General features: G+C 38.1%; 1 protein-coding gene across 2 annotated transcripts in view; it reads left to right on the top strand.

Moving 5' to 3' along the window:
• Window positions 1–16,560, top strand: part of LOC150086817 (reelin-like) — a 1,004,591-nt gene that overhangs the window by 884,377 nt on the left and 103,654 nt on the right. For both annotated transcript variants that reach the window (XM_090372773.1, XM_090372772.1), the window contains one exon: window positions 9,909–9,993. In XM_090372773.1, the coding sequence (XP_090228899.1) occupies window positions 9,909–9,993 (85 nt within the window). The remainder of the gene's footprint in view (window positions 1–9,908; window positions 9,994–16,560) is intronic.

Below are 16,560 nucleotides of genomic sequence, written 5' to 3'. Positions count from 1 at the left end.
AAACAAATTTAAGGCTCAGCTGGACAGGTATTTCGAACGAATGGAGGGGTGAAATGGGAGTAGTGGTTTTTTTTTTTTTTTTTTGGCTGATGCTGAATAAGCTTGCTTTCTTGCATCATATGCCTCTACTAATGCTAATGCTAACTACCACAACGACAGATGGAAGTTTGTTCCGGCAATTAATCACCCGCTGGCTAAAGGCAAATTTCCGCACATCTATTCTACATCTGTCTTTTCTTAATTTGAATTTATGCCCCTTTAGGTTCGTAATCTGAAAAAGGGGAAGGATTCCATCAGAATTAAGCGTGCTCAACCCATTCGAGGCATTATACACCTCAATCAGATCACTGCGCAGGTGCCTAGTGTCCAGCCACTGCAATTTGCAGAACTTAAGCCTCTCTTGGTAAAAGGATCCCTTCATTCCCCCGCACCAATCTTGTTGCCCTTCTCTGTACACGCTCAAGCAAATCTACATCCTTCCTAAAATGAAGCCTCCAGATCTGTATGCAGTACTCAAGGCGTGGCCTGACCCTTGCCTTATACAGAGGGACAATCACCTGCTTCTCCCTGCTAGCAAAATTGCTATGTATCATTGACAAAACCCCATGACCTGCCCTGGCAGCCTGTCTGCATTGCTCAGAAAACTTCATATCTGACTGAACAATTACTCCCAGGTCTTTTTCATTTTCTACCACCTTAAGTGTAGTACCACACAGTTGGTATGTTTCTCTGGGGTTACTTCTACCCATATGCAGTACTTTGCATTTGTCAAGGGTAACCTTCAGTTGCTACTTCTTAGCCCATCTGCCCAAATTATCTAGATCCTGTTGCAGTAGCACACTGCCATTACTGTCATTAACAACCCTGCCAACCTTTGTATCATCTGCAAACTTCGACAGTAAGTCTGATATACTTTCATCAATATCATTGATAAATAAACAAAACAGCAGAGGACCCAACACCGAACCCTGTGGGACTCCACTAATAACATTAGTCCACGAAGAGCAGCACCCATTAATTACCACCCTCTGTCTTCTCCCACTCAACCATCCTTTTATCCATTGTAGCAACTTCCCTTAATACCATTCTGCTCCAATTTGTACAATAGTCTTCCATGTGAAACAGTGTCAAAAGCTTTCCTGAAATCCAAATATATGATATCAAAATTATTTTTTGCATCCAGTTCCTTTGTAACCACATCATAATATCCTATCAAATTTGTCAGACAAGACTTTCCTTAACAAACCCATGCTGTGTCTGCATTATTGCTGCAGTCTTGTCTAGATGATCCTGCAATGCATCTTTAACTAGTGACTCCATTATTTTAGCCGGAACAGAAGTTAAACTAACTGGTCTGTAATTACTTGTGTCACCGTTCGATCCCCCTTTGTGAATTGGGGATATATTTGCACATCTCCAGTCCGTGGGGACCTCCCCTGAGTCCAAGGATGCTCTCATAATTATGGCTAAGGGTTTGCTTAGTTGCTTTTCCACCTCCTTTAATATAACTGGATAGATCCCATCCAACCGAGGTGCCTTTCTTACGTTTAACTTCAACAATTTCTCCTCCACTTTGCTCTCAGTTATTACAAAATCATTAAGCACCCTGCTACAATTTTATAACTTTCTGCCATTTTCAAACCTTAATAACTCCTCATGTGTGAATGTAAATGCAAAATACTCATTCAGTTTATTTGCTATCTGAACAGGATCATCAACAGTCGAACCATCGATATCAAGTGGACCAATCAGATTCATCCCCTTCCTTTTAGAGTTTATATAAGTAAAGAAATCCTTGCTGTTTTTCTTAGCAACTTTTGCCAAAGATTTCTCGTAATCTGCCTTCACCTGCCTAACCTCCTTTGTGACCTGATTACATATATTTATATCTGCCATAGGCTTCTGAGTCACTTGATAATTTATATGCATCCCATGCATTTTTCTTCTCTGTCACGAGTCTCATTAGTTCATTTGGTAACCATTTAGGCCTTACCCTTGAACAGTATTTCTTAATAGGTATGAAACTTTTAGTAGCATCCACGAGGTGCCTCAGTAGTCAGGTGGGAAGGAGCAGCAGTGCGTAGCACACACTTCTTGATTAGACACAGGTTCGAGCCCATCACCAAATACGGAGTGTGGAAAGGTCAGGGAATGACCACCGCACCGGAGCAATATGGCCTTAGTTGCTAATGGTCCTAAAAAAAAAAAAATCAAAATAGCATCCACGATTATTTCCTTGAATGCTTCCCACTTAGAATTTATTGTTGGTAACATCGTCAGTTGATCCCACTGTACAGAATTTAAAAGCTGTCTGAGGCCACTGTACTCACCTTTACAGAAGCAAAAACCCTTTCCTTTACCCCTGATGGTAATTATATCTTTAAGTAAATCCCAAATCAGTACACTGTGATCACTGCCACCTAGTGGTTCCTTTATCTGCAAATCTTAATACACGAATGATCACTGCTGATAACCAGATCAAGAGTATTACCCTCTCTGGTTGCCTCTCGAACATGCTGCTGCAGAAAACAATCATCCAATAAATCCACAAAAGTCTTACTAGTGTGTGAGTGACCAACCCAGCAGTTCCAGTCAATATCTGGGAAGTTAAAATTCCCCATTATTAGACATTCTGATTTACTAGCCCACTCTGTTTCTCTGTACAACTGTTCATTGTACTCATTCGAGTCATTAGGCCTCTAATACCCTCATGCTCTTATTTTTGCTTTTGCAGTGGTTATGTCACACCAAACTGACTCAGCAGTGCACTGTTCATCTATATCAACTGGATGCACTTCTTTTGATTTTATGTTTTTCTTAATTAACAGCATGACACCTCTTCCCTTCCTGTCCTGTCTATCCTTTCTGTACACATTGTACCCCCAAATTCCAGTTCTGCATTCCTTATATCTGTGTGACATCACATCTCTACTATCCCAACAATATCTGCCTGTGATGTCTTGACCAGCACTTCAAATTCATCAAATTTATTTACTATACTTCTAGCATTGGTATACATGCAAGTATACATGCACCTATTTTTATTCTTAGTTACCCTAACACATCCCATATACCCACCTGTTACATGATGACTGCCATCAGTCCCTGAAACCTCTAGCACCCCTCGCTCCAGGTCGCTACTTATTCTAATAGTTGTGCAAGAATCACCTTCACCTCTGCCTGCGGCTACTTTTAGTCTGTGAATCCCTCCAAGCTAGCAGTTTTCCGACCCACCTAACACTGCCTTGATAGCATCAGCAAATATTCTTGCACCCTTTCTATTTAAGTGTATCCCATCCTTGTAGAAGCAGTCTTCCCTGCTTGACAGTGCCCTATCCCCACATACACACTACTCGGATCCCTCCAGTCACTCTCTGGCAAAGTAGAGGCAGGAAGCTGGTCCGGAAGCCTCCTAGAGAGTTACCAATAAGTTTGGTTCAGTGGACCGTCTAGAGGCCAAAACACTGCAAAGTGCAAACACTGTTTTAGAGCTGTACCCTCGAAATGTAAGGAAGATTGTATCTCACCAGTATGTCCATCTTAACTTCAAAAGACATCAATCATACTGCATGATGAAAGAGAGGGGGGGTGAGGGTTGATAAAGCTTTACTCTGGAGACTAAACATGAGTTCCACCACTTCAAGCCTCCAATAAGCAAAGTGGTGGTATTGCACCAGTTGATGAGAGTCATCTACCACTTAGTATTGTCTGGTAACACAGGGGGGGCAGCATTCCTCCATGTGGTGTGAGTGCTACACCTCGATTCCTTTTTACGTTGATTCGTACATGGGCAGTCACCTCCAGTATACTAGGTTCTGTATTTCAGTACTTGTACACTGGGGTTATACCCAAAGTTACTAATAGTCCCACCATCATAAAGGTGCAAGCAAAGGATTTGGATGTTGCAAACCAACCGGACTTTGCTGAAATTTGGTCCATTTGACTTGTATGTCACCCAAATATTAGTTCCATAGTGTTTTTGACTCCCAGGTAGTATGCCCAGCTTGACATACCTAAGGGAATTTCTGTGACAGCCTCTAGGACCAACATATGCAAGGAATTCCTTGCTGCTTTTCTTTACACTTTTATCCAAGGATTTTCATATTCAGCCTTAGGCCCCGGTAGCCATGTTAGCAAGAGCGCAAGGCTGTACTGAGTGGAGTGTGCGGGGTTCAAGACCAGCTGTCTGTAGTCGTAGATTTCCTCCTCAGTATCTTAAGTTAGTCAGTCTCAAGGCCAAGTGCTATTAGCAAGTCAAATCCAAGGATCCTGACTAGAAATGGATTTGAAATGAATAAATAGTCAGCCTTTACTTGCCTCACCCCTTACTTGGTTATGGGTTGGGTTGGGTTTTTACTTATTTCAAGTGTTGGCACTCGAGGTGAGCGGACATGCTTTGTCAGGGCTCTTCAGTTTAGTGGATTGGATTACTGTTGATTATTGCTTTTAAATATTTGATTTATTTAGTGTATTATCGGATTATTTTGTTATAGGTTTTCCTGTAACAGTTTGATTTTTATAATATTATAGATGTCATTTTTTAAAGTTAATTTTCATTGATATTTAGCTAATTTTATAATGGTAATTATGAGATCTGCCTTAAACATGTCACACAGTATCGTTACTCACATGGAAATAGCTGATGGTGATTTACGTGTGAGTCATGATTTAATCCGTTGCGGAACCTGTGGAATGTTTTCCAAGGTCGACCTGGTGACTAATCATAACTCACCTGGGGATTCTTTTCTTTGTGATCGATGTAAGGAGTGCACCGATCTTAAATTACTATTTGGTGCACTGATGGAACAATTTGAGTCACTGAAAAAAACGGGTGCTTGCCCTCAAGAATAATGCATCTGCGAGCTTGTCAGGAACTCAAGACTTCAGCAATCTACCAAGTGATGCACTCCCGATTCAGGCCTCAAAACAGAAAAACCAAGTGTAAACTACTCTGGTTCAAAAGGACTTTGTTTTATTAGGAGACTATTGTCGGGGAAACAGGGAATATTTTTTGTAATAAGGATAGGTGGAGTAGAACCATGGTATGTCTGCCGGGAGCAACTATTAATGATATCACCAACAGATTGTTAGATTTTAAGGGGGTTAAAGAGAATATCATTATTCATGTAGGAACTAATGACATTAAACGTACACGATCTGACGATTTGTTGGAAAAATACAGGACCATATAGCCAGGCCACAATCTATGTGTCTGCAATTCTGCCCAGACACGATAGGAGGGATTATATGTTAAAAGCCTTGTGGATTAACTCAAGACTTGAAGGACGTTGCAAGGCTTTTGGGGGGAAATTTCTATCAGCTTGGCCCACACTTATAAGTAGAAGGAATTTGTTTTGTAGAGACGGGATACACTTAAACAAAGGTGGTGCAAAAGTTTTTGCCAGTATTATTGAGGATACCTTAAAGGTTCAGGGAAACTGCTAGTTAGTGGGAATGTAGGTAATACTGACACACTTTTATCTGATAATATTGGTCAAAGTAACTCTTGCACATACTTCAAGAGTTCTTATCTGTTTCCCCAACTGGACATATTATCTAGATATTCTGGGGGCACAAACGTTTCAAGTGAGTGGGTAGCTAATGCCAGGGAAGAGAGCCTAAAAAACTTCAAGGGTTGTGTTAGGGTTCTTAAATATACAAGAAGTAATATACAGTAAGTCTTAATTGCTTATATAGTAATTAGAAGTGTCGTCAATAAAATGAGTGAATTCGAACTGCTGGTTAAAACAAGTAACGCAGACATAATACGGCTTACGGAAACGTGGTGCCACCCGGAAATAGGGGATGATGAGTTTCAGTACAGTTTGTATAATGTATTTAGGAAGGATAAGGTAGACAGAAGGGGTGGTGGAGTAATGCTTCTTATCAGAATCAGCCTGAGTGCGACAATAGCTTTCCCGGATTCAGACGTTTCACATGCTAGTGTAGAATCTGTATGGTGTGTGATAGTTGGAAACAAAGGTATAATGCAAGCAGGAGTAATCTACAGACCAGGTGATTGTGAAGATTATGACGAAAGCCTCTACATTCAAATAGAATTGGCAAGTAAGCGTCAATGTCTTATTATGAGTGATTTCAATTTGCCTCTAATTGATTGGAGAAAATAGAAAGGAAACTCGACATGGGGAACAAAATTTTTAAATCAACTAGATGACATGTTATTTGTATCAACATGTCAGGGAAAGTACTAGAGAAAAGAATATCCTAGACCTCATCGTCACCCATGAATCAGATAACATAACATGGCTGACAATAGAGGAACCAGTAGCAGGAAGTGATCACGGAGTTCTATGGTGGATGATGAAGAGATATCACACAGAGAACGAATACAATTGAACTGTGGTATGCTTTTAAAACATTAATCACAGATGCCTTGGAAGCGAATTTACCATTAAAAAAATACTCCACGAGGAGGGTTCCAAGTTGGATGAATAGTGAAGTTGCCACATTACTTGAGCAGAAAAAGGCGGCATGGAAAAGTTACAGAGCAATAAAAAGTACTGTAGCCTATAACAGCTACAAGATGATCTGTAATAGAGCCACAGAAAAGGTTCAACAGGCAAAGGCAGTTTATGAGAAATTGCTAGCAAACAGAGCAAATAGGGGGGGATAAGGAATTCTTCACATATATAAATGCTAAGAAGAGCAGGACAAACCAGATCGGACCTTTACATAAGGGAAAGGGGATAGTATTAAATACACCACCTGTCGTTGCAGATGAATTCAGTTATTTTGCATTGATATTTACCGAAGAAAAACCTTTTGTGGCAATGGGAAATTGTGGAGCAAAGTTGAAAAATATGTAATTGATGATACTGAAATTTCGCAAGATTATTTAATGAAAAAACTTTCGTGCCTACAGGCCAGTAAGGCTCCTTGAGTTCATGGAATATACCCTATAATCTTAAGGGAGGCAGCAAGTGAGTGCATTGAACCAGTGAGGCTAATTATGCGAGCATCACTAGACTCTGGGGAGATTCCATTGGATTGGAAAAGTGCCAATGTATCTCCCATACATAAGGGTGGCTCTAAGAGTGAAGTGGGGAATTATCGACCTGTCAGTCTGACTTCAGTAGTAGGGAAAATCATGGAGGCAATGATCAACGGTGGAATTCAGGATCATTTGGATAGAATTGAAATTCTCCACAATACTCAGCATGGTTTTGTAAAGGGAAAATCATGTTTAACAAATCTGGTTCACTATTTTGAAAGGGTCACTCATGAGCTGGATTTAGGGAATAATTTCGACGTTGTTTATTTAGATTTCTGCAAAGCTTTTGACTCAGTCCCACATAAGCAGTTGCTTTATAATCTGGAACAGGTTGGAATCACTGGGAAAATCCTTAGATGGATAGCAGGATGGCTTCAGGGCAGGAGGCAGAGGGTTGTGATGAATGGCTATTCCTCAGATTGGGTTGATGTAAGAAGTGGGGTTCCCAAAGGATCAGTATTAGGACCACTGTTGTTTTTAATTTTCATAAACGACATCGATGAAGGGATAGAGGGCATGATGTCTAAATTTGCAGATGATGTTAAAATTGATAGAGTAGTTAATGATCACTGTCAAGCTGAGCTTCTTCAGAGAGACCCAGATAGGCTTCAGGAACGGTCAGAAAAATGGCAGCTATGCTTTAATCCAACAAAGTGTAAAGGTATTTTACCTGGGAAACAGTAATCCCAAAATAATTTATTCACTTGGTGAAGTTCAACTAAACCCAGTACTAGAGGAAAGGGACTTGGGTGTTACAATACGGTCAGACATGAAATTCTCTGAGCATTGTAAACAGGTTGGAAGGAAGGCCCATGGTGTCCTATCGATGATCTATCGAACTTTTGCAAGTAGAGACAGGGACATCATAATCCATTACATAAGGCTTTTGTTAGACCACACTTAGAATACTATGTTCAAGTATGGAGACTGCACCTAAAGAAAGACATCAAAAGGGCGTCCTTATGAAAAAAGACTTTGAATATGTGGGTTGCAGAGTGTGCAAACTAGACACCTTAGAGGAGATTTTATTGAGGGGTTTAAGGCTCTGAGAGGCATCAGCAAAATGAACGAGGACTAAATTTTCAAGATTATAAATGATGCTAGAACTAGGGGACATAAATTCAAGTTACGGGGGGGAAATGTTTAGATTGGACTGCAGGAAGTTTTATTTTAGCCAGCGAGTTATAAATTACTGGAATAAGTTGCCTTCATGGGTGGTAGAGGCCAACAGTTTGGGGAAATTCAAAGGTCATCTGGATAGTACCTTCGGGTGAAGGAAACACATAGGATGATAGGTTTAATTTCCTTTTCTTTTATTAATTATTAGTTTGGTTTTTTTTTATTATTGTTTTATTCGGGGTTTTTTTTTTTTTTTTTGGCTGGTGCAGCATAAGCCATAGGCTATCTTGCACCGTGTGGCCATTACTAATACTAATATTATTGTGGGACTCTGTATCCCTTGACAATTTATAATCAACCCATTAAATTTGTTTTCTTTGCTGCCAAGCTCATTAGTTCCTCTGGCATCCATTTTGGCCTAAGCTTTAAACAGTATCTTCTAATCAGTATAAAATACTTAGTGGCCTCTAGGATTACTTCTCTAAACACTTCCTGTTTGCCATTTACATTCTTTAACAGCATCAATTGGCTCCACTGAAAAGAGTTTAAAATATTCCTGACCCCATTATTATTATTTATAATAAAAATATATTTTTTTATTTGAATAAATCACATCAATATGCAATGATCACTGCCGTATAAAGGTCCCTTAATGTGAAGAGTCTTAATACATGACGAATCACCGTTGATAACCAGATCAAGAACATTGCTTTCCTTTGTTGCCTCTCAAACACATTGGTATAGAAAGCAGTCATCCAACAAATCAAGAAAATGCTTTTCTACTATTGTAAGCTGTCAATCCATGAATTCCATTCAATATCTGGAAAGTTAAAATCCTCCATGATAAGACATTCTGAGCAAATATATTTGAAACAAGTAACAGAACAGCTTTTTGGTGTTGTTATTTATTTTAAGTAGTGTTTCTGAAGATGACTTGTGATTTAGGAAGTTTGTTCTTTTTCCTTGAGTAAAATAACCGAAAAAGAGAGAAAAGCTTATCAATTATATCATTTGTTTAAAAGCACTGCACTACTTGAGGTGACTCACAATGGAACTTTGCTCTATCTTGAGTGTTAAGGCCATGGAAGTTGAAATTCTATGGGATTGCAGGTGGATATTTTAATGCAAAAGCCGAAACCACATAAAATTCATATACTTTGTTATGTACGATTTTTGATATGGGGATCATGGTCAAAAATCAGTTTTCCCTGTGTTACTAACCATGGTGTAAGACTAGAATATACAAAAGAACCTGGTTCAGGTAAGAAATAGATTAACTGTATAAAATGTATACCTTGAATCACCTTTTTATTTGTCATATTCAAAATCATCCAATTGGAATATGGCAAATCTTGGGTTTCCAAGAAACCAAAGATGCTGATAATAAATATACCATGATCATAGCATGCTAATTGACCTGGAAAGGATAACTATATCCATAGTTAGCGTATTAGCTAACTATGGATATAGTTAGCTAATATCCATAGTTAGCTTATTAGCTAACTATGGATATAGCTACCTTTCACAGTGCACTCTGCTAAAGAGAGTGCAAGAGAATTTTTATTAAAATAAACTTAAGGGAATACTGTACAACTTTAAAAATAGTAATTTAAAATTATTTCATTACCTTGTTTATTCTTACATTTAAATCTTATTCAAGCCAGCTTAATTCATATCATAAAATATTCTGCTTTCATAATATATTTTATTTGACTTAAATAACTGGCTTCATTTATAAATAATTTCAATCTTTTTTCCTTTGTTTTTATATTTTAAGATTGTTGTAGGTTGTGAGGAGCCCCAGCATCAGTGCACTACCAACCACAGTGTAAGACTAGAATATACAAAAGAACCTGGTTCAGGTAAGAAATAGATTAACTGTATAAAGTGTATATCTTGGATCAGCATTTTATTTTCAAGCTTGTTTCAACATTTTTTGACTCCCTCAAACATAAAGGGTACTACATAATGAAAGTTACTTCTTGGTAGTGGATTTGAGGATTTAAATTTCTGTAGATTGTAGTTTTCAGGAAATACAGAGAACAGATGTGAAAGGGATAAATGAAGGGAAAAAAAACTAGATTCAATGAATTTGGAGACAAACAGTGAGTGGATGTTTACTATGTTGATGCATGTGTAGAAAAATTATTTGTGTGCTCCAATTCCTTTGAAAGAAAGGGATGGAATTACATATAGTAATTAAGAAGAACAGTACTCATGGAAATACCTGCATAAAAAAACTTGCAGGATAGCATTAATATCTATGTGACAGTTGTTATTGTTATTTTGGTTTTTAGGAGCATTAGCAATTAAGGCCATATTGCTCCGTGGTCATTCCCTTGACCTTTCTGCATCCTCCGTATTTGGTTGTTTGTTTGGTTTTTTTTTTAAGGAGCATTAGCAACTAAGGCCATATTGCTCTGGGTTATGCGGTGGTCATTCCCTGACCTTTCTGCATCCTCCGTATTTGGTGGTGATGGGCTCGAACCCCGGTTTAATCAAGAAGCGTGTGCTATGCACTGCTGCTCCTTCCACCTGGCTACGGAGGCACCCATATTTGGTGGTGACGGGCTCGAACCCCGGTCTAATCAAGAAGCATGTGCTATGCACTGCTGCTCCTTCCCACCTGGCTACGGAAGTGCCTCTATGTGACAGTAAGTTGAGTGAGTTTGTTATGAATCATCAGTTAACTTCCATCTTTTGGAGAGAATCTAAGAATTTAAAGGTTTTGGCATTACTACCCAAGATATAGGAACAATATTCCATGGTAAGAATTTGTGCTATATACATAGTCAGGAGCTGTCTACAAGAAGAGTAACATGAAAGCAAAGAAAAAGCCTGGTCTTTTCCATGCAGATGCATCAATAGTTCCAATATGCCTAGCAAAGAAAGGGTAGGGTTATACCATTAATGATATGTGATCTTGTGTGGATATGCGAGTACAGGAACTCCCTGACTTACAGAAATTCAACTTTATGTAAGTTTTTGTCGGCTGGTGCAAACTTAAAAAAATCGTGGAAATGTATTTTGCATCCTCTAGGAATAAATGGAGGTATTGAGAACATATCGTAATGTGAACCAAATAACACATTGTTTTGTGTTTTTTTTTTTGTAATTCATTCCAAATCCTTGAAAGTTAAAAATTTTCTTATACAGTAATACCCTGACTTACGCGAACTCGGAGTTACGTGGTTCTTGATTTTTTCATTTGGCAACACTGCTGCCCACTATCTTCAAGGTCGCTTTTCATATGTTATCGATATACGGTGTGACGGCGGAGAGTGAGAGCGAAAGATGAACAAAATTCAACTTTTCTGCGCATGACCTGCACACATATACAAGAATTTGTATTCAACTGTCATATTTATATGCGTGCGTTCGAATTCGTGCTCAACTTTTGTCGGAAATTACATCGTTTTCACGAGAGAAATGGATCGCGTCGGTTGAGCCGTATACAATCAGTCCTCATATAACACGTGTTTACACTACACGAATTCTATCATACACTATTTATAAATACGGTAACAATATCTTATAAGATAACACAAACCGAATTGGCTTATGCACGATTCGCCTTTGTGTTTACAAGAAATGGCAGTCGAACGCAGAATCACCCCAATCGAACGCAACACAATAGGAATGAAGAGAAGATTCTGAAAATGTATTTATGATTTTTTATATCAGTGAAGGGGAAACACATTTCACCATAATAACGTAAAAACCAACACAATTCCAGCTATCGGTATGCAATTAGATCGAGTTTACTACCAGTTTATAACAGATTCCACTAGCAGAAACGCAACTGGATTTTTATTGTTTTATGGTAGTAACCCCTAGAAATGTGAGGTGTTAATAGTGTATCTCTGCCTTTATGGTGTTGTTTAATCAGTTGCTACATGCGCGCAGTTTTGTTTATGCGTATCAAGCGTGCCTCCCCGTTTTGTAATTGTGCTTTATTCCCTAAAAATGAGTAAAATACTTAAAAGGTGTGAAAAGGAAGCGTACTGGTGGAGACACTGCAGATTCAGAGAGAAAAAGAAAAGCAATTATCGATAAACAGAGGTGGACTGGGTCAAAAATTCTTACCCGGGAAAATTTATAGTGGCCTCATACTATGGTTTATGGCCAAAATCACACCAGCCCACTGGGGTTTCCCCGGTAAGGCTTACGGCCAGTCCGCCTCTGTCAATAGCGAAAAAATATGAAATTGTGAAACGCTTTGAGCGAAATGAAAGACCATGTGATATTGCATGAGCTACAGGCCTAAATGAGGCAACGGCGAAAATCACATGACAATTGCAAACTTGACAGAAAGTCTCAGCTCAATTGAAAAAGGCTTAAAATAGACTCCAACGAAGAATGCGTTATAGCTACAAAGCAAGGAATAAAAAAATTATTAGCTTGCTACGAAGAAATTATGCGTGATAAAAAGAAGGCGCTGTGTCGTCAGACGAATTTGTTAGATTTTATGAAGCCATCGACATCGAAATAACTTTTTTAAGTAAGTCATTTATTTTTTTAATACATATTTTGTATTAATATGTATAAAGAACTGCAATTTTATTAATATTTTTCTTCTAAACTAGTGTTTTTGTTAGTCCTTGGTCCCAATTAAACAAAATTTATATGTATTTATATGCAAAGTTGTACCCCGACTTACGCGAATTCGACTTAAGCGATTTTCGTCGGACCCACCTATCGCGTAACTTCGGGGTATTACTGTATTACTAAAGCTATTTATCTCTCTAAAATGTCATATTTATAATGGAAATTGCATTACCCTTTCATCGTTATCATATGTTCCATTATAAGAATCAATTCTGAACGCCTTTGTGATATTTATCTAAAGCATGTTTCTGGAGGTCTCGATCACAAAACAATTTGCACTTTCTGGTTTATTTGGCTTTTCTGTTAGTGCACCTAATTATAAATGGGTAGTAAACTCGATATCATTGCATTTGTGATAATACCGATAACTGCAATTGTGTGGGTTTTTATGCTATTATGGTGAAATGTGTTCACTGTTTATAATATTCACTGAAATCTTCAATCATAGAAAAAAAAATTTTCAGAAACTTCTCTTCATTCCTATTTACGTATTACAATGATGAAGGGAAAGCAACCAACGAAAAGTGCAAGTGGTGGTAGTGCCAGGAAACGAAACAAAATTGATTTAGAAATGAAGATGAAAATGATTAAGTAAGAAGCAGGACAAAGTTTGTCATCTTTTGCAAGGGAATTAGGTTGGTTGGTTTTTTTTTTTTTTTTAGGAGCATTAGCAACTAAGGCCATATTGCTCCGGGAATATGCGGTGGTCATTTCCTGACCTTTCCGCATCCTCCGTATTTGGTGGTGACGGGCTCGAACCCCGGTCTAATCAAGAAGCGTGTGCTAGCACTGCTGCTCCTTCCCACCTGGCTGCGGAGGCGCCAGGGAATTAGGTCTCGCTGCTTCAACAGTGAATACTATTTTAAAGGACAGTGTGCGTATAAAAGAACATATCAAAGGATCAATGCACTTAAGTATACCATGATCAGCAGTGATTACAAAACAGTGTTCAGGTGCTATATCGAAGATGGAACAGCTGTTAATAATATGGATGGAAAATCAGATTCAGAAGCGAGTGTCCTTGAGTCTAATGACCATTCAAGCAAAAGCAACAAGTATGTATAAAGATATTAAGAATAAGTTCGGTGAATCCCAACCCAAGTTTGTGGAAAGCAATGGGTGGTTTAATAGGTTCAAGCATCGTGCTGGTTTCCACAATGTTAAAGTGCGGTGAAGTCGCCAGTGCTGATTCTACAGCTGCAGAGAAATTTTGTGATGTGTTGGAAAAAAATTATTGATAAAGGTGGCTATTCAACACAGCAAATTTTTAACGTTGATGATCTTTATTGGAAAAAAATGCCGGATCAAACATACATTGCCAAAGAGGAAAATACAATGTCAGTTTTCAAACGATAGGGCCATGCTCTTGCTTGGGGCTAATTCAGTGGGAGATTACAGATTAAAACCAATGCTTATGTACCATTCTGGAAATTTTCATGCATTTAAGGGCATCAATAAAGCTACCCTACCTGTGCATTGCCGATCAAACCAGTGAGCATGGATAACAATATTTCTCTTTGAAGATTGGTTTAAATGCTGCTTCATTCCCGAGGTTGAAAAATATCGTAAAGACAACGACATTCCTTTCAAGATTTTGCTTCTATTAGATAATGCTCCTGGACATCCTACGCATCTAGATGATTTCACTTTGAACGTGAGAGCCATATTTCTACTGCCAAATATGACTTCACTCATCGAACCTATGGATGAGGGTGTTATTTTGAATTTAAAAGCATACTATTTACTTACAATATTTGCTCAGGCATTGTCTGCAGTAGATGATAAGAAAAATTTTATGTTAAGAGACTTTTGGAAATCTTACAATAATTACCACACCATCTTAAACATTAATAAGGCCTGGGCCATTACTAAAACAACTTTTAGTAATTTCCGCCCAGGAAATTACTAAAAGTTGTTTAAATGGCGCATGGAAGAAAATATGCCCACGGCACATAAAAGGCTTCGAAGTATTTGAAAAAGATGAATCATATGATGATGTTACAAATAAGATTAAAGGTTGCAGAGCTACTTCGGTTGGAGGTTGATACCAAAGACGTGGAGGAATTAATAGAGGAAGAAGAGAAGGAGTTATCTAATGAAGAACTTATTGACTTGCAGGCAGCGATAGTGAAAGAAGAAATTCTGATGAAGCTCAAGATGAACCAAATGAGCAATCAAGATGCTTTATCACCAGAGAGATGGCAATGGCATTTCGTGAAATTGCATCAGCAATGGCGAGGTTTGAGAAGATGGATCCTGACAGCGAACAATTCTTAAAAGTTAACAAAGGGGTGAATGATATGCTTGCTTGCTACAAAGAAATCTGCAATGAAAATAAAAAAGCCACCGTCCAGTCAACCATTAATATGTTCTTTCGTAAGGTTGAGTGGCTGACCCCTTCTAAATCTCCACAGCCCTCAACCTCTGCAACGGCATACTTATCAGCCGAAGATGTCGATTCTGGAAAAGATGCTCGAGAGGTAAAACTTACTGACGCTATGCCTGTCTCCTCTCTTTTTTTCTAATTTTCTAATTTTGAAATTTTTTTTTAAATTGCATGCTTTTGTAATTTTCCCTGTGCATGAGATAAAAATATTGAATAAAAACAATAAATAATTCTATTTACATGTTCATCAAACATTTCTTTTTTGATTCAATCAATTCAGCGAGCACAGTTGCAAGTGCTGCACAAGCATGGGGGGAAGTCCAACTTATCTAGTGTTCTGCGGAACACAACCCTTACGTAAGTCGGGGAGTTCCTGTATTCTTGAAGATGAGCTTGAGAGCAGCAGACTCTTTTTCTCAAGAAATAATACAGAATTGGATGGTCAAAGTTAACTAAATTCTCTTCTCCCTACTGGAGCTCAGCATTTAAGGAACATTAAGGCACACAACTAGGTGGGGGTAATGGTGGTTGCTATTCAAGGAATTGTAGCTGTTTGTGCAAAACAGAGTTTGTTGGACTAGAATGTGGATGTAGCCTATTGTCATTAGAGAAACTTAACAATTGTAATCTTTATAGGATTTTCTCTAATGGATGGAGATCATTAACAGACATGAGAAAAAGAAGTCTCTGTTTTCTGTAGTTTCCAATGCTTTGCTTTTTCATTCACACTCAGTGTGATTGATAAAACAGAGCATTGGAAACTCCAGCATTAGTTGAGAAGTTAGAAGGCCAGCTACCATTACACACACACTGAGTGAACAGTGAGAAAACTGGCTACCCAATTGCAAAAATTGGTAGGAAAAGCATAAGATGGAATCATGTTTGGTAGGCTTTTGTAGACCTTCAGCTAGAGAGAAATTAATTGTTGAAAGAAATTTCCATTTGGTGCTGTAGAAATGGGATGAGCAGTTTGAATAAATTTAAAGTATTAGACAAATTGTGTGGCTAGTTTTTTTGTTTTTTTTATTTGGCTGTTATATATGCTAATTTCCTTGAATTATTTGTCATTACTAATACTAACTTTTCCATGTAATGTAATCAAAGACACATGAACCAAGTATCACGTACTGATTTACACTAACATAATCAATATTAGCATCATTAAACAGATGAAGATTTCAAGATAGTGTAAAAGTTGATGTTTGATGGGTTGTTGTTTACTTTGGTAAAGAAGAATTTCATCAGCAGTAGAATGATAATTCTAAAGTAGGGATTTGTGATCTTTTGGAATTGGCTGGAAACGAGCAAATTATAATGAAAAAAAAAAACTTTAGTTAAATCTGGTGCACAGGTTTTAAGGACAAGGTGGAAAAGCACCTCAGGACCTGGAGACTTTTTGGCATCTAGTTTGTGCAAGATCCTTCAAATCTCCTTC

The sequence above is a fragment of the Mastigoproctus giganteus genome, chromosome 4, assembly GCF_048544385.1.
Source record: "Mastigoproctus giganteus isolate SK-2022 chromosome 4, ASM4854438v1, whole genome shotgun sequence".
NCBI lineage: Eukaryota > Metazoa > Arthropoda > Arachnida > Uropygi > Thelyphonidae > Mastigoproctus > Mastigoproctus giganteus.
Note: the sequence above shows the minus strand (reverse complement) of the source record. Positions and strands in the feature narration are given on the sequence as shown.